We start from the raw sequence: 16,264 nt of genomic DNA, 5'->3' as shown, positions 1-16,264 counted from the left end.
TCCCCTATTGCATTTTCTAGCTGGTTACTATTTGAATATGGAAAGTTTACTGTATTTCTTTTTGTTAATTTTAAAACTTGTTACTTTACTAAATTTTAAAATTATTTACAATAGAATAGTTTTTCTCTTGATTCTCTTGGATTTTTCAGATATACAATGATATAATCTGCTAAAAGAGTCATTTATATCTTATCCTTTTATTTTTTATTTCCTTTTTTAAATTAAAAAAATTTTTTTTAAATCAAGGTACTGGGGATTGAACCCAGGACCTCATGCATGCTAACCATGCATTCTACCACTGAGCCATATCTCCCCCCCACTTTTTCTTATCCTTTTAAATTAATGTTCTAATATCATGTTACATGGTAGTGGTATTCTTGTCTCATTCCTGACTAGCAAGGATGTCTCTAATGTTTCTTCATTTAAAAAACATGCTGTCTCTTTTGCATACACACACACGTACATGCCTTTTAATCACATTAAGTATCCACTGATTCCTACCTCATTGAGATTTTAAATCAGAGTAATGTAAATTAGGACAAATGCTTTATTGGCAACTGTTGAGATGAACATATGATATTTCCTCTTAGAAATATTACTATAATATATTACATTGATAGACTTCCTAATATTAACCCCTTTGTAATGAACATCACTTGGTCATAATGTATACTTTTTAAAGTATGTTTTTGGATTTTATTTGCTAGCATCTTATTTAAGATTTTTGCATCAATATTCAGAAGTGAGATTGTTCTGTAGTTTTCTTGTATGTGTGCAATCGTTATCATTTTTTTCTAAGTTCATTTCATAAAAATTTTTTGAAAATTTCCTCCTTTTTCTATGACCCAGAATATTTAAGTAGAATTAAGATTATATTTAGGAAAACCATTTATGCAATGGTTTCAGTTGTGGACTGAACTAATCACTTTTTTATGGAACACCATTTTTACTTGAAAGAACAACTAACAAACTTTTGTTATTCACTTTTGGGTATTTGGCAGAAACTTTCTCAAAAATAAACAAAATGAGCTTGTCACTTCAGGGGAAAGAAGTAACAGTATTGTTGCCAATGATAAAAAATTCAAGCTTTCAGATGAAAATTAGAATTTGGGGAAGCTTGTATCTGCAACTGTGAGCCTGAGAAGTTCCCAATACTCAAAGACTCTTCTGATGAGATAGTGATATTAACAAAAGTGATTTTTAAATATTCTATAATGAAGTACATCAATATTTAATAATGTATAATGAAATGTGTCAATGTGTTTCACTCAGTGAACCAATATTTTTCAAATGACCAGTTTGATCTAACTGTAAAATATTATACACTTATCGAAATTATGTCAGATCTCACACTGCAGCTGGCTTTTAACAAACTCCCATTTCTTGAATTTTAGTGTAGTACCAGAGAAAAATGTTCACAAGTGTCTAAATAAGCTAATAAAATACTACTCCCTTTTCCAACTACATATTTGGGTGAATCCAGATCTTCACACACACTGCAAGCGAAACGGTATACTGTAACAGTGTAATTGCAGAAGCAGATGTGTGAACCCCAGCTGCTTTCTGTTAGCTCAGATAGTAAGAGATTATAAAACTGTAAAACATAAACAGTGCCACTCTTCTCACTAAATTGTATTCGTTTAGGAAAATATTTTTATTTTTCATAGGTTATGTTAATATTTAATGGGTTTATTATTATTTTCAAATGAAATAATAAATAAATATTTTAAAATTTCTCAGTTTTAATTGCACGTGGCAAATATTGATAGGTACAATCCACATAAATCAAAGCTCTGTAGGGAGGGGGTCTTCAATATTTTTTAAAAGGTAAAGGAGTTCTGATATCAAGGAATTTGAGAACTGTTACTTAGTGGTTTCCTCAGGAAAAGTTCACAGTCACTTTTTTTGTCAACAGCCTTTGCACCTGAACACAGGATAAAGGGATATAAAATTCTTGAATCATATTTTCTTTTTGAAAATCTTAAAATGCAGTTTCATTGTTTCCAGCATAAAAACTGCTGTAGAGAAATCTGATGCCAGTCTAATTTTCTTCTCCTTGTAAGTGACTGACTAGTACTTTTTGTCTGGATACTCAAGGGGGTTTTTCCTTATCTTTAAAGACTAATCGTTTTACTTGAATATGTTTTTGGTTTTGACTGTTTGGGTCAGTTTTGTCCTATACACTGTATGCCTTTTCAATATGTAGACTAAGTCTTATTTCAGGAAAATTTTCTCAAAATTTTTTTTCAAGTATTTTTTCTGATACATTGCTCTGGTTTTCCTTACGAGAATAAATGTGTGTGTGTGTGTAAAATCTCTTTTGCTTGTTTTCTATATCTATCACTTTCTCTTGAAAACTACTTTATTTTTCTTTCTTTTTGGAAAAACGATTCTCATTTCAGCCCTTAAATGTGCTTTTTTCCCCCTCATTTTTTCAATTTCTGAAAAAAGTTAAAAATTGTTTTCCTGCGACTGGTTAGTTCTCATTTAATATGTGACTGTTCTCTATCCATATCACTTTTTAGCTTTTCTATTTTTCATTTATGCTGTTCTTTCAAAGCATCTATTATTTTCTTTATTTCCTTAGAAATATTATGTTCAAGTTTTCATCCGCTCTGTGACCACATTTTTTCTACTGTGTTATTGTCTACAAGAACACTTTAGGTTTTCACCTTGTTTCCACAGTAACATGTATGGGCTTAGAGCATATTTCTTACCTGTTTCCAGTCTTAAATGAGGTAGATTTTACTGGACTATTAGGAAAAGGTAACCTTCCCTCGCCCGCCCCGCCTCGCCCCGCTCGGCCCCGCCCCGCCCCCGCCCCCCGCCTCGCCCCCGCCCCCCGCCTCGCCCCCGCCCCCCGCCTCGCCCCCGCCCCCCGCCTCGCCCCCGCCCCCCGCCTCGCCCCCGCCCCCCGCCTCGCCCCCGCCCCCCGCCTCGCCCCCGCCGCACTTCCAACCCTGCCCACTCCCAGGCCCCGCCCACTCCTCTCGCGAGCCGTCAGGGACCACGCCCAGCCTCTTGCCGCTCCCTGGTGGCAGGCTCGCTGTGTATTTTCCCGCCATTTCCACCTCTTGAAGAGAACTGGTTGATTTCGGTGAGATCCGAGGCTTTCTGGGATCAAGACGGCCAAACGGGTAGGATGGATTTAAATAAGAGCTAGTGGTAAATTTGGGACTGCTAAATCCCCATCACCCTTAGAAACCGGGCGATCTTGCCCTCACAGACTCTGTTAACCGCTCCTAAGAGGTTCATTCGTGGTCAACCCATTTGATTAAAATTGTTCTTGCTCCTAAACAAACCAGGGCATATATACTGGGACATTTTCAGTAGTTCTTTAGACTTTCTGGTAGAAGTTAGTGTAACTGAGCGACAAACAGAAATCTGAAGCTCATGCCACTGACGGTGTAATGTCTTCTCATTGAAACGTTTATTTAAGTTTTTATCGCGAACCTTGGCCTTATGTGATGACAGTGTTAAAGTATGGCACAAGCTAGGCAACATTCTTTGAGCAAATGTCTTCATAAACCACTTAAAAACTTTTTTAAAGAAAAGATTTCAGGGGTGAAAAGAAATTACTTTGTTTTGATTTTCCCCCAATTTTAAACAAAGTTAAACTAGTGAATATTGCCTTCTTATAGCATATTCTTGAAATTAAACATGAATTAATTAAACGTATGAACTAGTTACAGTTCAGTATGTATCAGCTCTGTTTTGTTTGTTTGTTTGTTTTTATGGAGGTAGTGGAGATTGAACCCAGGCTAAGCATGTGCTCTACCACTGAGCTATTACCCACCTCCTGCTATGTATTTTTGATATGTCAATTTCTTCATTTAAGAATCTTACCAAGTCACATTTACATAGTTATGTTTTTAACATATTATATGGAACCAGTACTGGTATAAAATATAGGATGTACGGTTGCCATGTCTAACACAAAGACGTAATGTAGTAGCAAGAACCAGACACAGGGAATGAGGACACTTGGGTTCTAATCCTTAAGCTGCCACTACCTAAAGACGGAACTTTGAATTTTTCGTTGAATTTCAGTGAGCATCAGGTATATCTTTTGAAAAATGATGGGATTGGGCAAAGCGTTAGATGATTCTTAAGGTCCCTTCTAGATGTATTTTTCCGAGTTTCTGTAGAATAGAAGGAAAAGTGAACAGGTTGAGACATTATCATTCAAAAACCATGTTTCCCTTAGATAAAATGTGTCCCAAATGGCTAATATGTCATCTTCTATATTTGGTCCACTGCCTCCTTGCTCCATCTTACCAAACCACAGGAAACTATTAGGAAAGAAAGAAATGTTTTTCTTTTTTTTTATTTTTTTTCTAGTTACAAATTAGTGCATGAATTAATCCAGAAAACTTGGAAAACAAAGTGTAAAGGCAATACACACACACACAAATACACACAATCTCACCATTTGAAAAAAATAATAGTTGTCCTGTTACTTTTAAAAATATGTATATTTTTTCTTTTTCAAAAACAGTATCGGGGGAGGGCTGCCTGAGAAACATGGTCTGTTGGAATGACAGAGAGGAAGGTTTTCATGTGGCTTTTTGTTTTTGTAAAAAGGAAAACTCAGAAAGACTGAAAGAATACATTTTATATCTGGATTTTTACAAATAAAGATGGCTATTATAATGAAAAAAAATGGTATAGCATAGTCTGCAATTTGCTTTTTTAACTTCAGAGGTTTATGTATTTCCTTACATCCAATTGGAATACCCACAATCATATGCTCACATCCCAATAAGTTAGCAGAAGCTAAGCAAATGTTGTTAAGTAGATTTTGGAACAGCTATAATTATGTTATGTCCCTGGTTATTGTCTTTCTCTGCTACAGAATGGATTGGTTTCACTGCAACAAGTGTTTCCGAAAAGATGGGGCCCATTTCTTTGTCACCAGCTGTGGCCATATTTTCTGTAAAAAGTGTGTGACTCTGGGTGAGTGACTTAACTATTTTCAGATTCAGGCAAAAATGTTTTTAACCTAGAAATAATGGTTAGTCATTTCTCTGTGTAACTTGGAATAAAAATCACTTAGTAGGCCAAAGGTGACGTGGATATATTAGGAAACTGTTGATTCTGAAAATTGTCGGAATCCATTAACAAAGAATCATTTAGCAAGTGGAAATCTATATTGTGAGCATCAGGAGGCACTTGTCAGTGTTTTGAAGCCTGTGGCAGGGAAAGTTATCAGACTGATTAGAGAAAAGAGAAAAAAATAAAAATAATGAATAGAAATTGGGAAAGTGGTTGATAATAAGAGCCATTTCTAATGAGAAGTGGTGTAGTCTGTGATATCAATTTAATTAGAAATGTTGATGATGATGATTGTGGTGGTGATACTTTTGCAGCTTAAAAAGTATTTTCACATATACCAATTTTATGTATCCTCACTGCAATCCCAGGAGGTAATTATTAGTAGACCTACTTTACAAATGAAGAACTAGTTCAAATAGGATAAGTAACTTGACCAAGTTCTTGAAGCTATTAAGTCTTAGAAGTGAGATTTTTATTTAAGGTGTGTTTTTTTAAAAAATGCTAAAATACTTACAAGGTATGTATTGTATTCTGTATGTATGTATTCTGGGGGTCCAGAGAGGGACTTAGGGTACTTTGATCACGGAGGACTTCATAGAAGAGGTGTTGCCTCAGTAGAGTTTTAAATAATAAACTGGAATCCGCCAAGTGAATGAGGCAGGGATGATCACTCTCGTTTAAAAGACCAGCACATATAAAGGCATACTACATCATAAAACTTAGTACAGAGGAGTATACATGTTTGGGATTGGTAGAGCATAAAAGAATAAGGTAAGAAATGGGGAGAGATGAGGCTAGAGAGGTAGGCAGTAGCCAGGTGATGGAAAGCTCTATATACCAAGCCAAAGAACCTGAACTTTATCCTGCAGGTGGTGGAGAGCTGTGGAAGTTTCTTTGTTTTGAGTTTTTCTTAACTAGAAGAATGATTTGCACTTGCTGGCTCACTCTGGCAATAATATATGAAAGGAAGACTGGGAAAAACTTTATCCCCAAGGAAAGAAGAGTCCGGTTAGGTAGCCTCTGGAGGAGCTTTTTCTCTATGTCAATCTCATGACCCTTTTAAGTTACCTGCTAATGCAACAAAGTTATTTACCATGGTAACAGCAGCTCACTTTGGAGCAGTTTGTCTCAAGGTGAAGCATATGTCATGTGTTTTCTCCTGACATGGCATTTATCTTAATCAATAACCAGCACCACTATTAAAATTTCAACTTAAAGGGAAGATTGGGAGTTTTACTTCTCACACCTTTCAAATTGGGTTAATTAGAGAATGAAAATAGGAGAACTTCAAAACAATATCCAGGAATATTAGCAAAGTGAGAACAGGGCAGGAATAATTGGAGAGTTTCTTATGGTGCCTAATGTGTGCTTACTGTAGGTAGAGGGAATAAAAATAGTAACTTATAGTTGAGATCGCTGGTACTCTTGTACTCTTCCCAGACTCTTGTAAGTGTACTCCAGCACTGCTGCTGGGAGATTACTGTCCCTCACCTGCAGAAGATAATTGGGAATTTATAAAAAGGGAGATGGTAGAGATACAGGGTGAAAGCGTTACTTCTCATTGACATACAAGTTTGGAACTGCTGATTTAGAGAATGGAGCTTAAGTTGATGTCCTTTGATAGCACAATGACATTCTGAATTTGGTAAGAATCCTCTTTTCTTATTTAGCTATCCTATTTGACTGTTACCACGTACTTCAGGAAAGTCTTACCTCATGCCCATGAGAACCAAACTTTTTTTTTCCCTTTCCCCCTCTAGAAAAATGTGCTGTTTGTGAAACTGCCTGCAAATATCTGGCTCTTTCTGATAATGTAAGTTTTTCCTCCCCTGCCATAAACCATCTTATCCCATTCCTGGCCTGAAGGAAATATACAAAGAATACAGTGAGTAAGAACTGAAATTTTTTTTAAAAATGAAGAAAAAAGAAACAAACAAAACTTGTAGATAGCAATAGTTTAAAAAAAAAAGTAAATAACAGAGAGAATTATATGTGGCTACTGTCACAGAAGTGTGAGGTAAGTAATTAGGATATGTAGTCCCCATCTTCTAGGGACAGTGGGGTGGTGGTTGCTCTCTTACTCAGCACAGTGAAATAATACCAGGGGTTTTAGAAAGGGTGATGCATCATTAACTGTATTTGCCAGTATTTTATTTCATTCCATTGAGGATGTGTCTTACTCTCTTCATAGCTAAAACCTCAGGAGAAGATGTACTTCAAAAGCCCTGTGGAGACAGCTTTGCAGTATTTCAGTCACATCTCTCAGGTATGAGAAATAAAAGTGAAGAAAATCTGATTTTCCAGGCAGATTCTAATTACATCTTATTTCTTCCCCAAAGGTTCTCTTTAAACTGCATTTGTACATTTGTACACAATGGGGGGAAATTGGCTGCCGTGTTTGCTTTTTTCCCTGATGATATAAATCTCAACAGTTCGCTTTTTACTGACCCAGAATCTGTGAGAGGCTGTAAAAGCCACTATGTACCTGACATCTTGCCTTGGGCTTCTTAGTTCTATTAAGTAATTTTTGAGAATAAGAAGGTTCTAGGGACCTTTATCATCTTTCTGTGCAGATTAATGAATCTTCTAAAAGTTGCTTTGATTATATAGGCCTGACCCTGCAAACAATGGATTTGGTGTCAGCTTTCAAAGTTTTGCTTATAAACCTAAGTTCAAGAAGGGATTTCTCATTCCCCATTCTCATTTTTCAATAACCTTTCTTATAATATATGTATATTTAATTCTTCATTTAGTGTTTATAGTTGATTGCCTGAATTTTAGAAGATATTTTTCTTTTCCTGATGCATGATATGTTGTCATACCATTGACTTGGTCAGGAGCAATAGGAATGTGGAAGGAAGTGGAGAGGAGGCAGCACAACCTTTTGAGGGAGTTCCCAAATTGTAACAACTTCAGTTTTTCCCTTCCACTCTCCATTTCTCCCCCAAGATCATTTCATAGCCTCGTGGGATTCCCATCTTGGCATATTTCTTGAGATTTTAATACTATTTTCTTCTCTGCTCTTACTTCTCGTTCTTATGAGAGTATTCCTTCACTAAACATGAAGGTGATCATTTGTCATGTTTGGCTGAAGGTAGTAGATTTAATTTTTATTTGGTGTATCACCCCTCAATCCTAACTCTGGAGATAAAGGAAGGGAAATTAAGGCTTTCACTGCATCGTGCTTTTAGCTGCTTGGGTGAGCCATCATATTTGAGATACTATTTAACATTATGGGGAGATAAAATCCAGCTGAGACTCAAGGAGAAATGTAAACAAGGTCACATGAACAAGAGAAAGAGCAGACCTTTGGTTAATAACTAAACCCAGGGTTAGTTAATGATCAGTAGAGAAATTATACATAGTCTGAATCCTAACCTGCCTAAGCATGGGACCAATTACACATGGTCAAATAATCAAGATAAAATAAATGGAAAGGGTCAGTTAATCATCACTTTAGTGAAGGGCCAGTTTCACAAAGTCAGCAATGTCTGAAAATGTGTTTTCCTAATCTGTGAAGAATAACTGATCCAAGTAATACCTAGATTGTCTCATTCAGGCTTCTGCTCACGTTTTCCTTCTTCATTCAGAACTTTACTGACTCATATTTCAAATAGCAGCCCCAACTCTACTTTACTCTGCTTTACTTTTCATTATAGATCTTATCTCTGACATTACATAATGTGTTTGTTAATTGTCTGAATCCCGCACTGCTTTCACTTAGCACAATGTTTTCAAGGTTCATCTATGTTGTAGCCTGTGTTAGAACTTCATCAGTACTTCATTCCTTTTTATGACCAAATAATATTCCATTATATAGATGGATATATGTTTCGTGTATCCATTCATCAGTTGAGGGACATTTAGGCTGTTTCCACCTTTTGGCTATTATGAATAAGTTTTGGTGGGGACATATATTTTCATTTCTCTTGGATATATACATAGAAATTGAATTACTGGGTCAAATGGTAACTCTGTGTTTAACTTTTGGAACTGCCAGACTGTTTTCCCAAGTGCTTGCATATTTCACATTTTTACCTGCAGTGTATGAGGGTTTTGATGTCTCTGTATCCTCACCAGCACTTGTTTTATCTGTCTTTTGTTATGATAATCATCCTAGTGGTGTGAAATGGTATCTCGGGGTGGTTTTGCTTTGCATTTCTCTGATGATTAATGATGCTGAGCATCTTTTCATGTGCTTATTGGCTATTAGTTTGTCATCTTTAATGTCCTTTCAGATCCTTTGCTCATTTTTAAGTCAGATTGTCTTTTTATTATTAGTTGTGAGAGTTCTTGATATATTCTACGTACAAGTCCCTCAACAGATACATGATTTGCAAACATTTTCTCCCATTTTGTTGGGCCCATCCCCTTTAAAATTAAGAAGTAACATAAATGTCCATTAAGTAGATACATATAGGGAGAACAGACAAGATAAGGCATCAAATAGAGTAGGAAGTAGAAGAGATTAAGAGAAAAAGAGGGAAAGATACAGATTCACAAAGAAAGACATATTCAGAGCAAAAGACACAAATGACAATACAGAGACTTTCATAAATTTAGTATTGGGATTGACACACTTTTTCTTGAAGGGTCAGTAAATATTTTAGGCTTTGCATGCCATACAGTCTCTGTTGCAGCTACTCAGTTCTACTGTTGTAGCTCAGAAGCAGCCATGGGCACTATGTAAAAAATGGGCATGACTGTATTCCAATAAAACTGTATTTACAAATATAGTAAGTGGCTCTCATCAGTAGTGGGCTGACTTTGAAGTCATATGTTTTGCTAACATGTACATAAATAACTACTACCATATAAATTGTTTGAATAAAATCAGGTCAAAACTTGATCTCATCAATAGACCAGACCAGTTCTCCATCCGTCACTTGAATTTAAAAATTGAACAACTGACATAGTCAATGGTGTCTTTGAAGAAAGATTTTATTTAATGGAAGATTGTTCTACCTGGAAAGAAAAGGCTTATCTCTCAGTATTTGAGAGTTCTGAAACAGTAAAGTTGAGCTCTTTATCACTACTGTGCAGGTTGAGGAAACTTAAGCCCCAGTCTGAGAGGTAGTAATTGTATTGACCACAAACTGTGCAACCCAAAATTTAAATCCCCACCTGGTGGGCTGCTGTGACTTTCTCATTCAGAGTGGGTACCTCTGACATCTTATTAACAGTCCTCCAATTGCTTTTGATAATGAAGCATTTTTAGAGTTCTTTTTTGCTCAAATCTCTTTAAGCACCATGATTACTATTTCAGTTATAAATCTGAACATGTAACTGCCTTTTCAAAACCCTTTGCTGGCTTCCCATCACCTGTTTCAGACTCTTTGAGTGACACATAGTTCCCTTAAGATCTGTTTCCTCCTAACCTCTCCAGTCTCATCCACAACTACCACTTTAAATCTTATGTACTAATATAAGTTCTTATATAGGTTGTTTATTAGCTAATATATAGGGTAGGTTTAGTTCTTTGCAGTTCTTTTATATGCCGTATAGTTTCATACCTCCATGCCTGGAATACCTGACTTCCACACTCTGAAGACTGAATAGTTACCTCTTAATTATTATTTTCGTACTTTATACATACTTCTTCTGTTCTGCACATCATCTTGTGTTTTACTTATTGGTTCACATGTTTGAATGTCTCTTCTACTATACGATGATGAGCTACTAAAGGACAAGAACCCATACTATTCCTGTTAGTTTCCAGCTCCATGTATCCATCACCCTGCTTGACCAGTTCTCAACTCGTGGCCAGTCTTCGTCTGTACCTCCTGCCACCCCATCCAGATGATTTTGAAGCCAAAGCCAGATATTATATCATTTCAACTTGTAAATGTTTCAGAGTGTATCTCTACAGACAGGTACTCTTTTCTTAAATATAACCATGTCATACTCAATAATAATTCCCTAATATTACTCAATAATCAGTCAGCATTCACATTTCCTCATTTGTCTCATAATTATTTTAAAATTTTGTTTGAATTGAGTTTCAGTAAGGTCTATATAGTTGACCTGTATGTCTCAAGTTAAACTTTTTTTTAAACTGAAAGTTTCCTCTCCTTTTTTTTTCACTATTGTTGAAGAACACGGTCTTTTGTCCTGTAGGGTTGTTCATACCATGGATTTTGTCCATCGTATCCCCATAGAGTCATTTAATATGCTTGTCTGTTGTTTATATTTTCTCAACGTTAATAGTTATTTAGGCTTAATCAGAATCATTTGATTTGCGGGGCTCAGGGCAGGCAGTGAGGCAAGACTCCTTTATAGCAGTGTTGTGTGCTACCAAGAGGTATGCAGTGGTTTTCTGTCTCTCATTTTGTGTAGCCATTGGTACACAATGGTACACATTTATGGTAGCCATTGGTGAACTTTACATAGATCCATTGATTAATTAGGAGTTACAAGATGCTGATACTTTAATTCTGTAATTTCTCTCTCATTTGTTTAGCTAGAGTACTTTGAAAAGAGAAATTTCCATTTCTTAACTGTATGATTACTGTGAGGTATAATTCAAAATACTAAGACAGATATTATGGAATAAGGGAGTCAGTTTCACAAAAGATAGACAAGGCAAACTAAGAGATTTTGAGTGTCAAAGGAGGATAGTGAGTTTACAAATACTACTTAAAGTAAAATTCTAAGACTTAGCAACTCCTTTACAAGTGTTCAAAACATTAAATAAAAAAAATTTTAAACTTAAAATTTTTTTAATTAAACAAAATTTTTTTTTCAATTAGGAATAATTGCACCTCAGTTAAACCTCATTGGCTGCTATACCGCCACTGTGCAAAGCTACCCCTGACATTTGAAAGTAAAAATTAGGAAAGCCATTCTTTAGTACAAAAAAACCCTAGGTGGTCAAGCTAATATTCATTTCCGAAGTACATATTTTAAAAGTAAACAAAACTCCCCTTTTTAAATACTGCAATAAAATGCACACCCCACATTGGACCAAAATATCTTATGTTTTATCGTAATAAACCATTGAGCTCTCTCTCCCTTTGCTTCTGTTACGGCGCCTCTCTCAATATCTTTCAGTGGTTTCTTCCTCACTTTCTCCAGCCTCTTGCCATTAACTGGGCCTAATTCAGAATTGAAGTTTTAAAATACTCTCTTCAGTAAATAAAAATTATATTCCATGTTATCAGTTCTAAAAGAGTGGGAATCCAGAGCATGAAGACCATGATACCCTTAACTGGTCCTAGTGTGAAGTCACAGGAAAGGAATCTGAATATCAAAGTAGGTGGTTTCATACATCGTTCCAATAAAATAAGCAATATTTAACACATGGTGTTGTTCAGTGTTCAGTGTTATCAACAGAACTATTTTTATTATTATCTGATCTATGTTATTGTATTAATAAAATAATCCCAAGTTTAAAAAAGAACAAGTAAGCAAAACTTGTCCTCCTTTAGAAAAAAAAAGAAGTCGGCCTTTTTATGAGGCTGAAGGATTTGAATGAGACAGAATAATGAGTTTGCTCACAACTGAGATGTATAAAATACTGAGATTCATAACTGAGTTAGGGTTTAGAGTCTTCTTTGATAGATGTATTTGAAATAGGCTAAACATTTATACTCTGGCATCAGGCAAAATCACTTGTTTGTCTCCTCTAACAGTTCTTGGTGGTAGTTCTTTTCTGGATTGATCTTTCTTCCTCTTGGAATGGTCAGATCTGAGATTTGGGTTTGAGGTTTTTTGGGTCAGTAGGTGAAGTAGGCCTGTGTAGGCCTAGGCAGAAGACCCCCTAACAGTTCATTCTGACTCCCTAGAGTTCCACAGGGTGTCTGTTCCCTGTGCACGGGTGACCCTTGGTGATCTGTAAGGAAGAAGTAATTCGTCTAGGGCAAGACTTGGGTTTTCTTGGCCCAAGCCTGATACTAACTTAATTTTGCCACAAACTGATCCCAAGAGTAGGTTAGGATGTTTGGGGTACTATCTCTTGGCTATATATTATATCTGTCTGCAATACTTAGTGCTCCCCAACCCTTTGCCATTTTAGGTAACTCCCAAGATTGAGTGTCTTTTCTGCTTCTGCACTGTTCAAACTTTCTAAAATGAATATTTTTTTACTTTGATTGAAAACAACAACTTAAAAAAATAGACTATAATAAATTCTTATCTGTATAGAATTAGTTTGCTTTTTAGTAGAAAGAGGCTAGGTACTATATGTAAACTCTGAAATACAACTCTTTAGTAAGGTGGCAAAAGCACCTTGCAAATTAGGTGAGAACAAAAAGTTTATGACAAAAACACTGAGATCTAGGAAGGACCTTAGACAACAGGTTTATAGTCTGAGTAGGGAGGAAACAGGTGAGACATAAATACTGCTGTGTATTCAAAAGTAGAGCCTGACAAAGCTAAAACACTTTCTAAATATTAACTTTTGATCTGATTCAGTAATCCCATGGTAGGCTCATCAGTATATCAAATAGTAAGTTAAAGCAAAAGATAAAATTATTTGCCCATGCCCAGAAATAAAATTCAGGAATCGCTAATCTCCTTCTCTGCCTCTTTACCCTTTACCATAGCAGCATTAACAGCCTGCGGGTGTCTCTGTGTGAGTAGCTTAGGGAAACTAAACTGGTTATCAGTGCTCTGTAATGGCTAGGAATGTTGAAGCTGAGTCCAAACTAATAGTAACCAAGTAAGGTCAAAACCAATTCTAAGCTTGAAAACTTTTTTTTGGCCTAAGATGAGTGATTATATTTTTAAAGGACCATTTCATGTCAGAATATTCTCATTAAGATATTAGGAAGGCATTATCTTGGAAATGAAAAGCTTTGGCTTTCTCTAGTGCCAAACCCTCTAGTTTTGGGGAATCATGAATTAAGTCAGAGGCTCCAGGAAAAAATGGTCAGTAATAAAGTATGAATTGATGGATTTCCATTTGTTGCTAGAAGTAAGGGGAAAGGAGCTATGGGGATGTATGTCAAAAGCCTGTTTTTCCCTAGCAGGTGTGGAGTTTCCAGAAGAAACAAACAGACCTCCTTATCGCATTTTATAAGCATAGAATCACAAAATTAGAAGCAGCCATGCAGGAGGCACAGCAAACATTGACCAACCAGGACAAGTAAGTGACAAATCAAATCACCAGAGAGCTTTTTTCTTTTCAAAGAAGCTGTAGCCCTTATTTCCTTATGGTTGCAAAGCCTGAAAATTGCTCCATGCATGTTTATGTTTGTCTTGGGTAAATCAGGTTCAGAATTTTGGGTCCCTCGATCTCCATTTTATTTTTCTCCTTCTTCCCTCAAGGTGCCCTCCCCACTTTATAGCTTTCCTCAAAAACTGCTTCTTCAGAAAAATCAGACATCATCTTTTCATGGTAATAATGATGGGAGACAGCATTTACAATGTTACCTCTAAGAGGGTGTATTTTGGAGATCTTAAGCTAAAAGCCGGAATCCGTGATGGAAATTTTCAGACATCAGCAGGCCAGGGGTGCGTGTAGAGGAAACGCAATTCTGTGTAAACTCCTCTGAAATCACAGCAAGTGGCTGCTTGTTTTGTCCACCTGCTTCTCACCACCAAAACCCTGCATCACTAGATCTCTGACAGAAACACCTTGGATAATAGCAAGCATCTCTCTGGAAGAATTTAGATGTTGATTATAATGAAGATCGGGTTTTTTTTTTTTCACCCCACGGACTTGATGGAGCTGATTGTTTCCATCTTTTGCCTAGAGAGCTGTCAGTCTTAAGGAAAGAGAATGGAGAACTGAAGAAATTTCTAGCCATCCTAAAGGTGAATGAAACAGATTTTCCTCACTATTATCTTTTCTCCTACTGTGCCCATCTATCTAGCTGACTGTATAGTGTTTCCTAACCTTTTTCATATCATGGCACATGTAACTATAATATTTGTACAGCAAGCACACTGTAGTAAATGGACAAGACCACAGAAGACCTTGGAGGGATGAAAGAACAAAGTTTAGGACACTGGTAATCCATTCCCAAACACCAGTGAGTCATGACATACCACTTGGGAAGCTCTCTTATAGAAGAGATATCTGTTATAACTTAAAATTTCTCTTCAAGAATCCCAAGGCACCTCAGGACCCTTTCTCTCCCTCAAACTCTATTTCCTAGACACTTCTCTTTTTCCAAGATTGTTCTTTGTGCTTATATAATGTTCCTGTTGATCTTATTCTTGTAACTGTTCTAGCACATTATAATCCTGTCATTTTCCTTTCTCTCCCCGTAGACTGTCTGTATTTCCCCACATATATCAGTCTACAGGATTCCCAATGTGTTTTTGTGACAAGGAGCTGAAGTTTTCTTCCCCCAAGGCTAATACTTTCCTAAGGAAACGCTGCTGCTGTTTTTTTCCCCTAAGATTGAGAATCTTGGTAACTGCAACTAGAGGACATTGCAGCTTAGTTATCTGACAAGTAAGATCCATTGATTGGGACCCTTGAGCTATAGCTTCCTTAATGCCTGTTTTTTTTTAATTTTTTTTACCTACAGGAATCTCCAAGTTGGTACCAAGGAAACAGGTCAGTTTTATCAGGCTCTGTACTAGACTTCTAGGAAAATTACTGTCCTTTCTTGACTCTCAGCTGTAACTCCTGTGTGGTCTCTGAGGTGGAGGAAATGATTTATGAATTTATCTTTCACTTGGTGAAGTCAAGAGAGTTACTCACTGAAAAGTGCTGAAGTAAAATCTTCAATGTAATGCTCACCCTTGATCATCACCTTATGAAATCCTACTCATCCTTCAAAATTCAACTCCCATGTCATTTCCTCTGTCAAGACTTTATTAGGCAGAGTTAGATGTTCTGTTATTCATTTACTCAATAAATATCCATTATATACCTTCTGTTTATGAAGCACTATGTTAGGTTCTGGGTGTATATCACCGATTCTAATTGTGCATGTCTGCACCCTACCAATTGTTAAATATTTTTAATACCAGCTCTGTATTGGTGGATTAAAAAGACATGGCCCCTGACACACAGAAGTTATAGTCTAGTGTTCTTTCATACTTCCGTACTTCTGATATACTCATTATAGCACTTATGTTGCTTTTCTTTTCTTTTCATCTCTGCTGCTAGCCTGGGAACCTTTCAAAAATAGGAACTATATTCTAGTTATCTTTGTAACCTCAAGACCAAAGACATATAAGCACTCAATAAATACTTGTGGACAGATGGATGAGGGGATGGAGGGAGTGAGGGAATGGTAGATGTATGAATGGA

At 36.4% G+C, this 16,264-nt stretch overlaps 1 protein-coding gene and 1 non-coding gene across 10 annotated transcripts in view; one reads left to right on the top strand and one right to left on the bottom strand.

The window, feature by feature from the left end:
* The window catches only part of RNF212B (ring finger protein 212B), a 57,940-nt gene that overhangs the window by 17,600 nt on the left and 24,076 nt on the right, over positions 1-16,264 (top strand). For 6 of the 9 annotated variants that reach the window (XR_012507577.1, XM_074365762.1, XM_074365766.1 and 3 more), the window contains 6 exons: positions 4,856-4,956; positions 6,816-6,868; positions 7,247-7,321; positions 14,022-14,140; positions 14,751-14,811; positions 15,534-15,562. Coding sequence is in view for 8 of the 9 variants with exons in the window: in XM_074365762.1 (XP_074221863.1) it covers positions 4,856-4,956; positions 6,816-6,868; positions 7,247-7,321; positions 14,022-14,140; positions 14,751-14,811; positions 15,534-15,562 (438 nt within the window). In the remaining variant the exon portion in view is untranslated. Of the gene's footprint in view, positions 1-3,001; positions 3,138-4,855; positions 4,957-6,815; positions 6,869-7,246; positions 7,322-14,021; positions 14,141-14,750; positions 14,812-15,533; positions 15,563-16,264 lie in introns of those variants that run through there. The other 3 variants (XM_074365761.1, XM_074365765.1, XM_074365767.1) reach the window with 2 other exon arrangements.
* On the bottom strand, positions 11,720-11,861 carry LOC123616778 (U4 spliceosomal RNA). Its single transcript, XR_006724778.1, has one exon. It is a non-coding gene; the product is annotated as a U4 spliceosomal RNA (small nuclear RNA).

Source organism: Camelus bactrianus, chromosome 6 (genome assembly GCF_048773025.1).
Source record: "Camelus bactrianus isolate YW-2024 breed Bactrian camel chromosome 6, ASM4877302v1, whole genome shotgun sequence".
Classification (NCBI taxonomy): Eukaryota; Metazoa; Chordata; class Mammalia; order Artiodactyla; family Camelidae; genus Camelus; species Camelus bactrianus.
The sequence above is the reverse complement of the archived record's forward strand: the minus strand, read 5'-3'. Positions and strand labels throughout refer to the sequence as shown.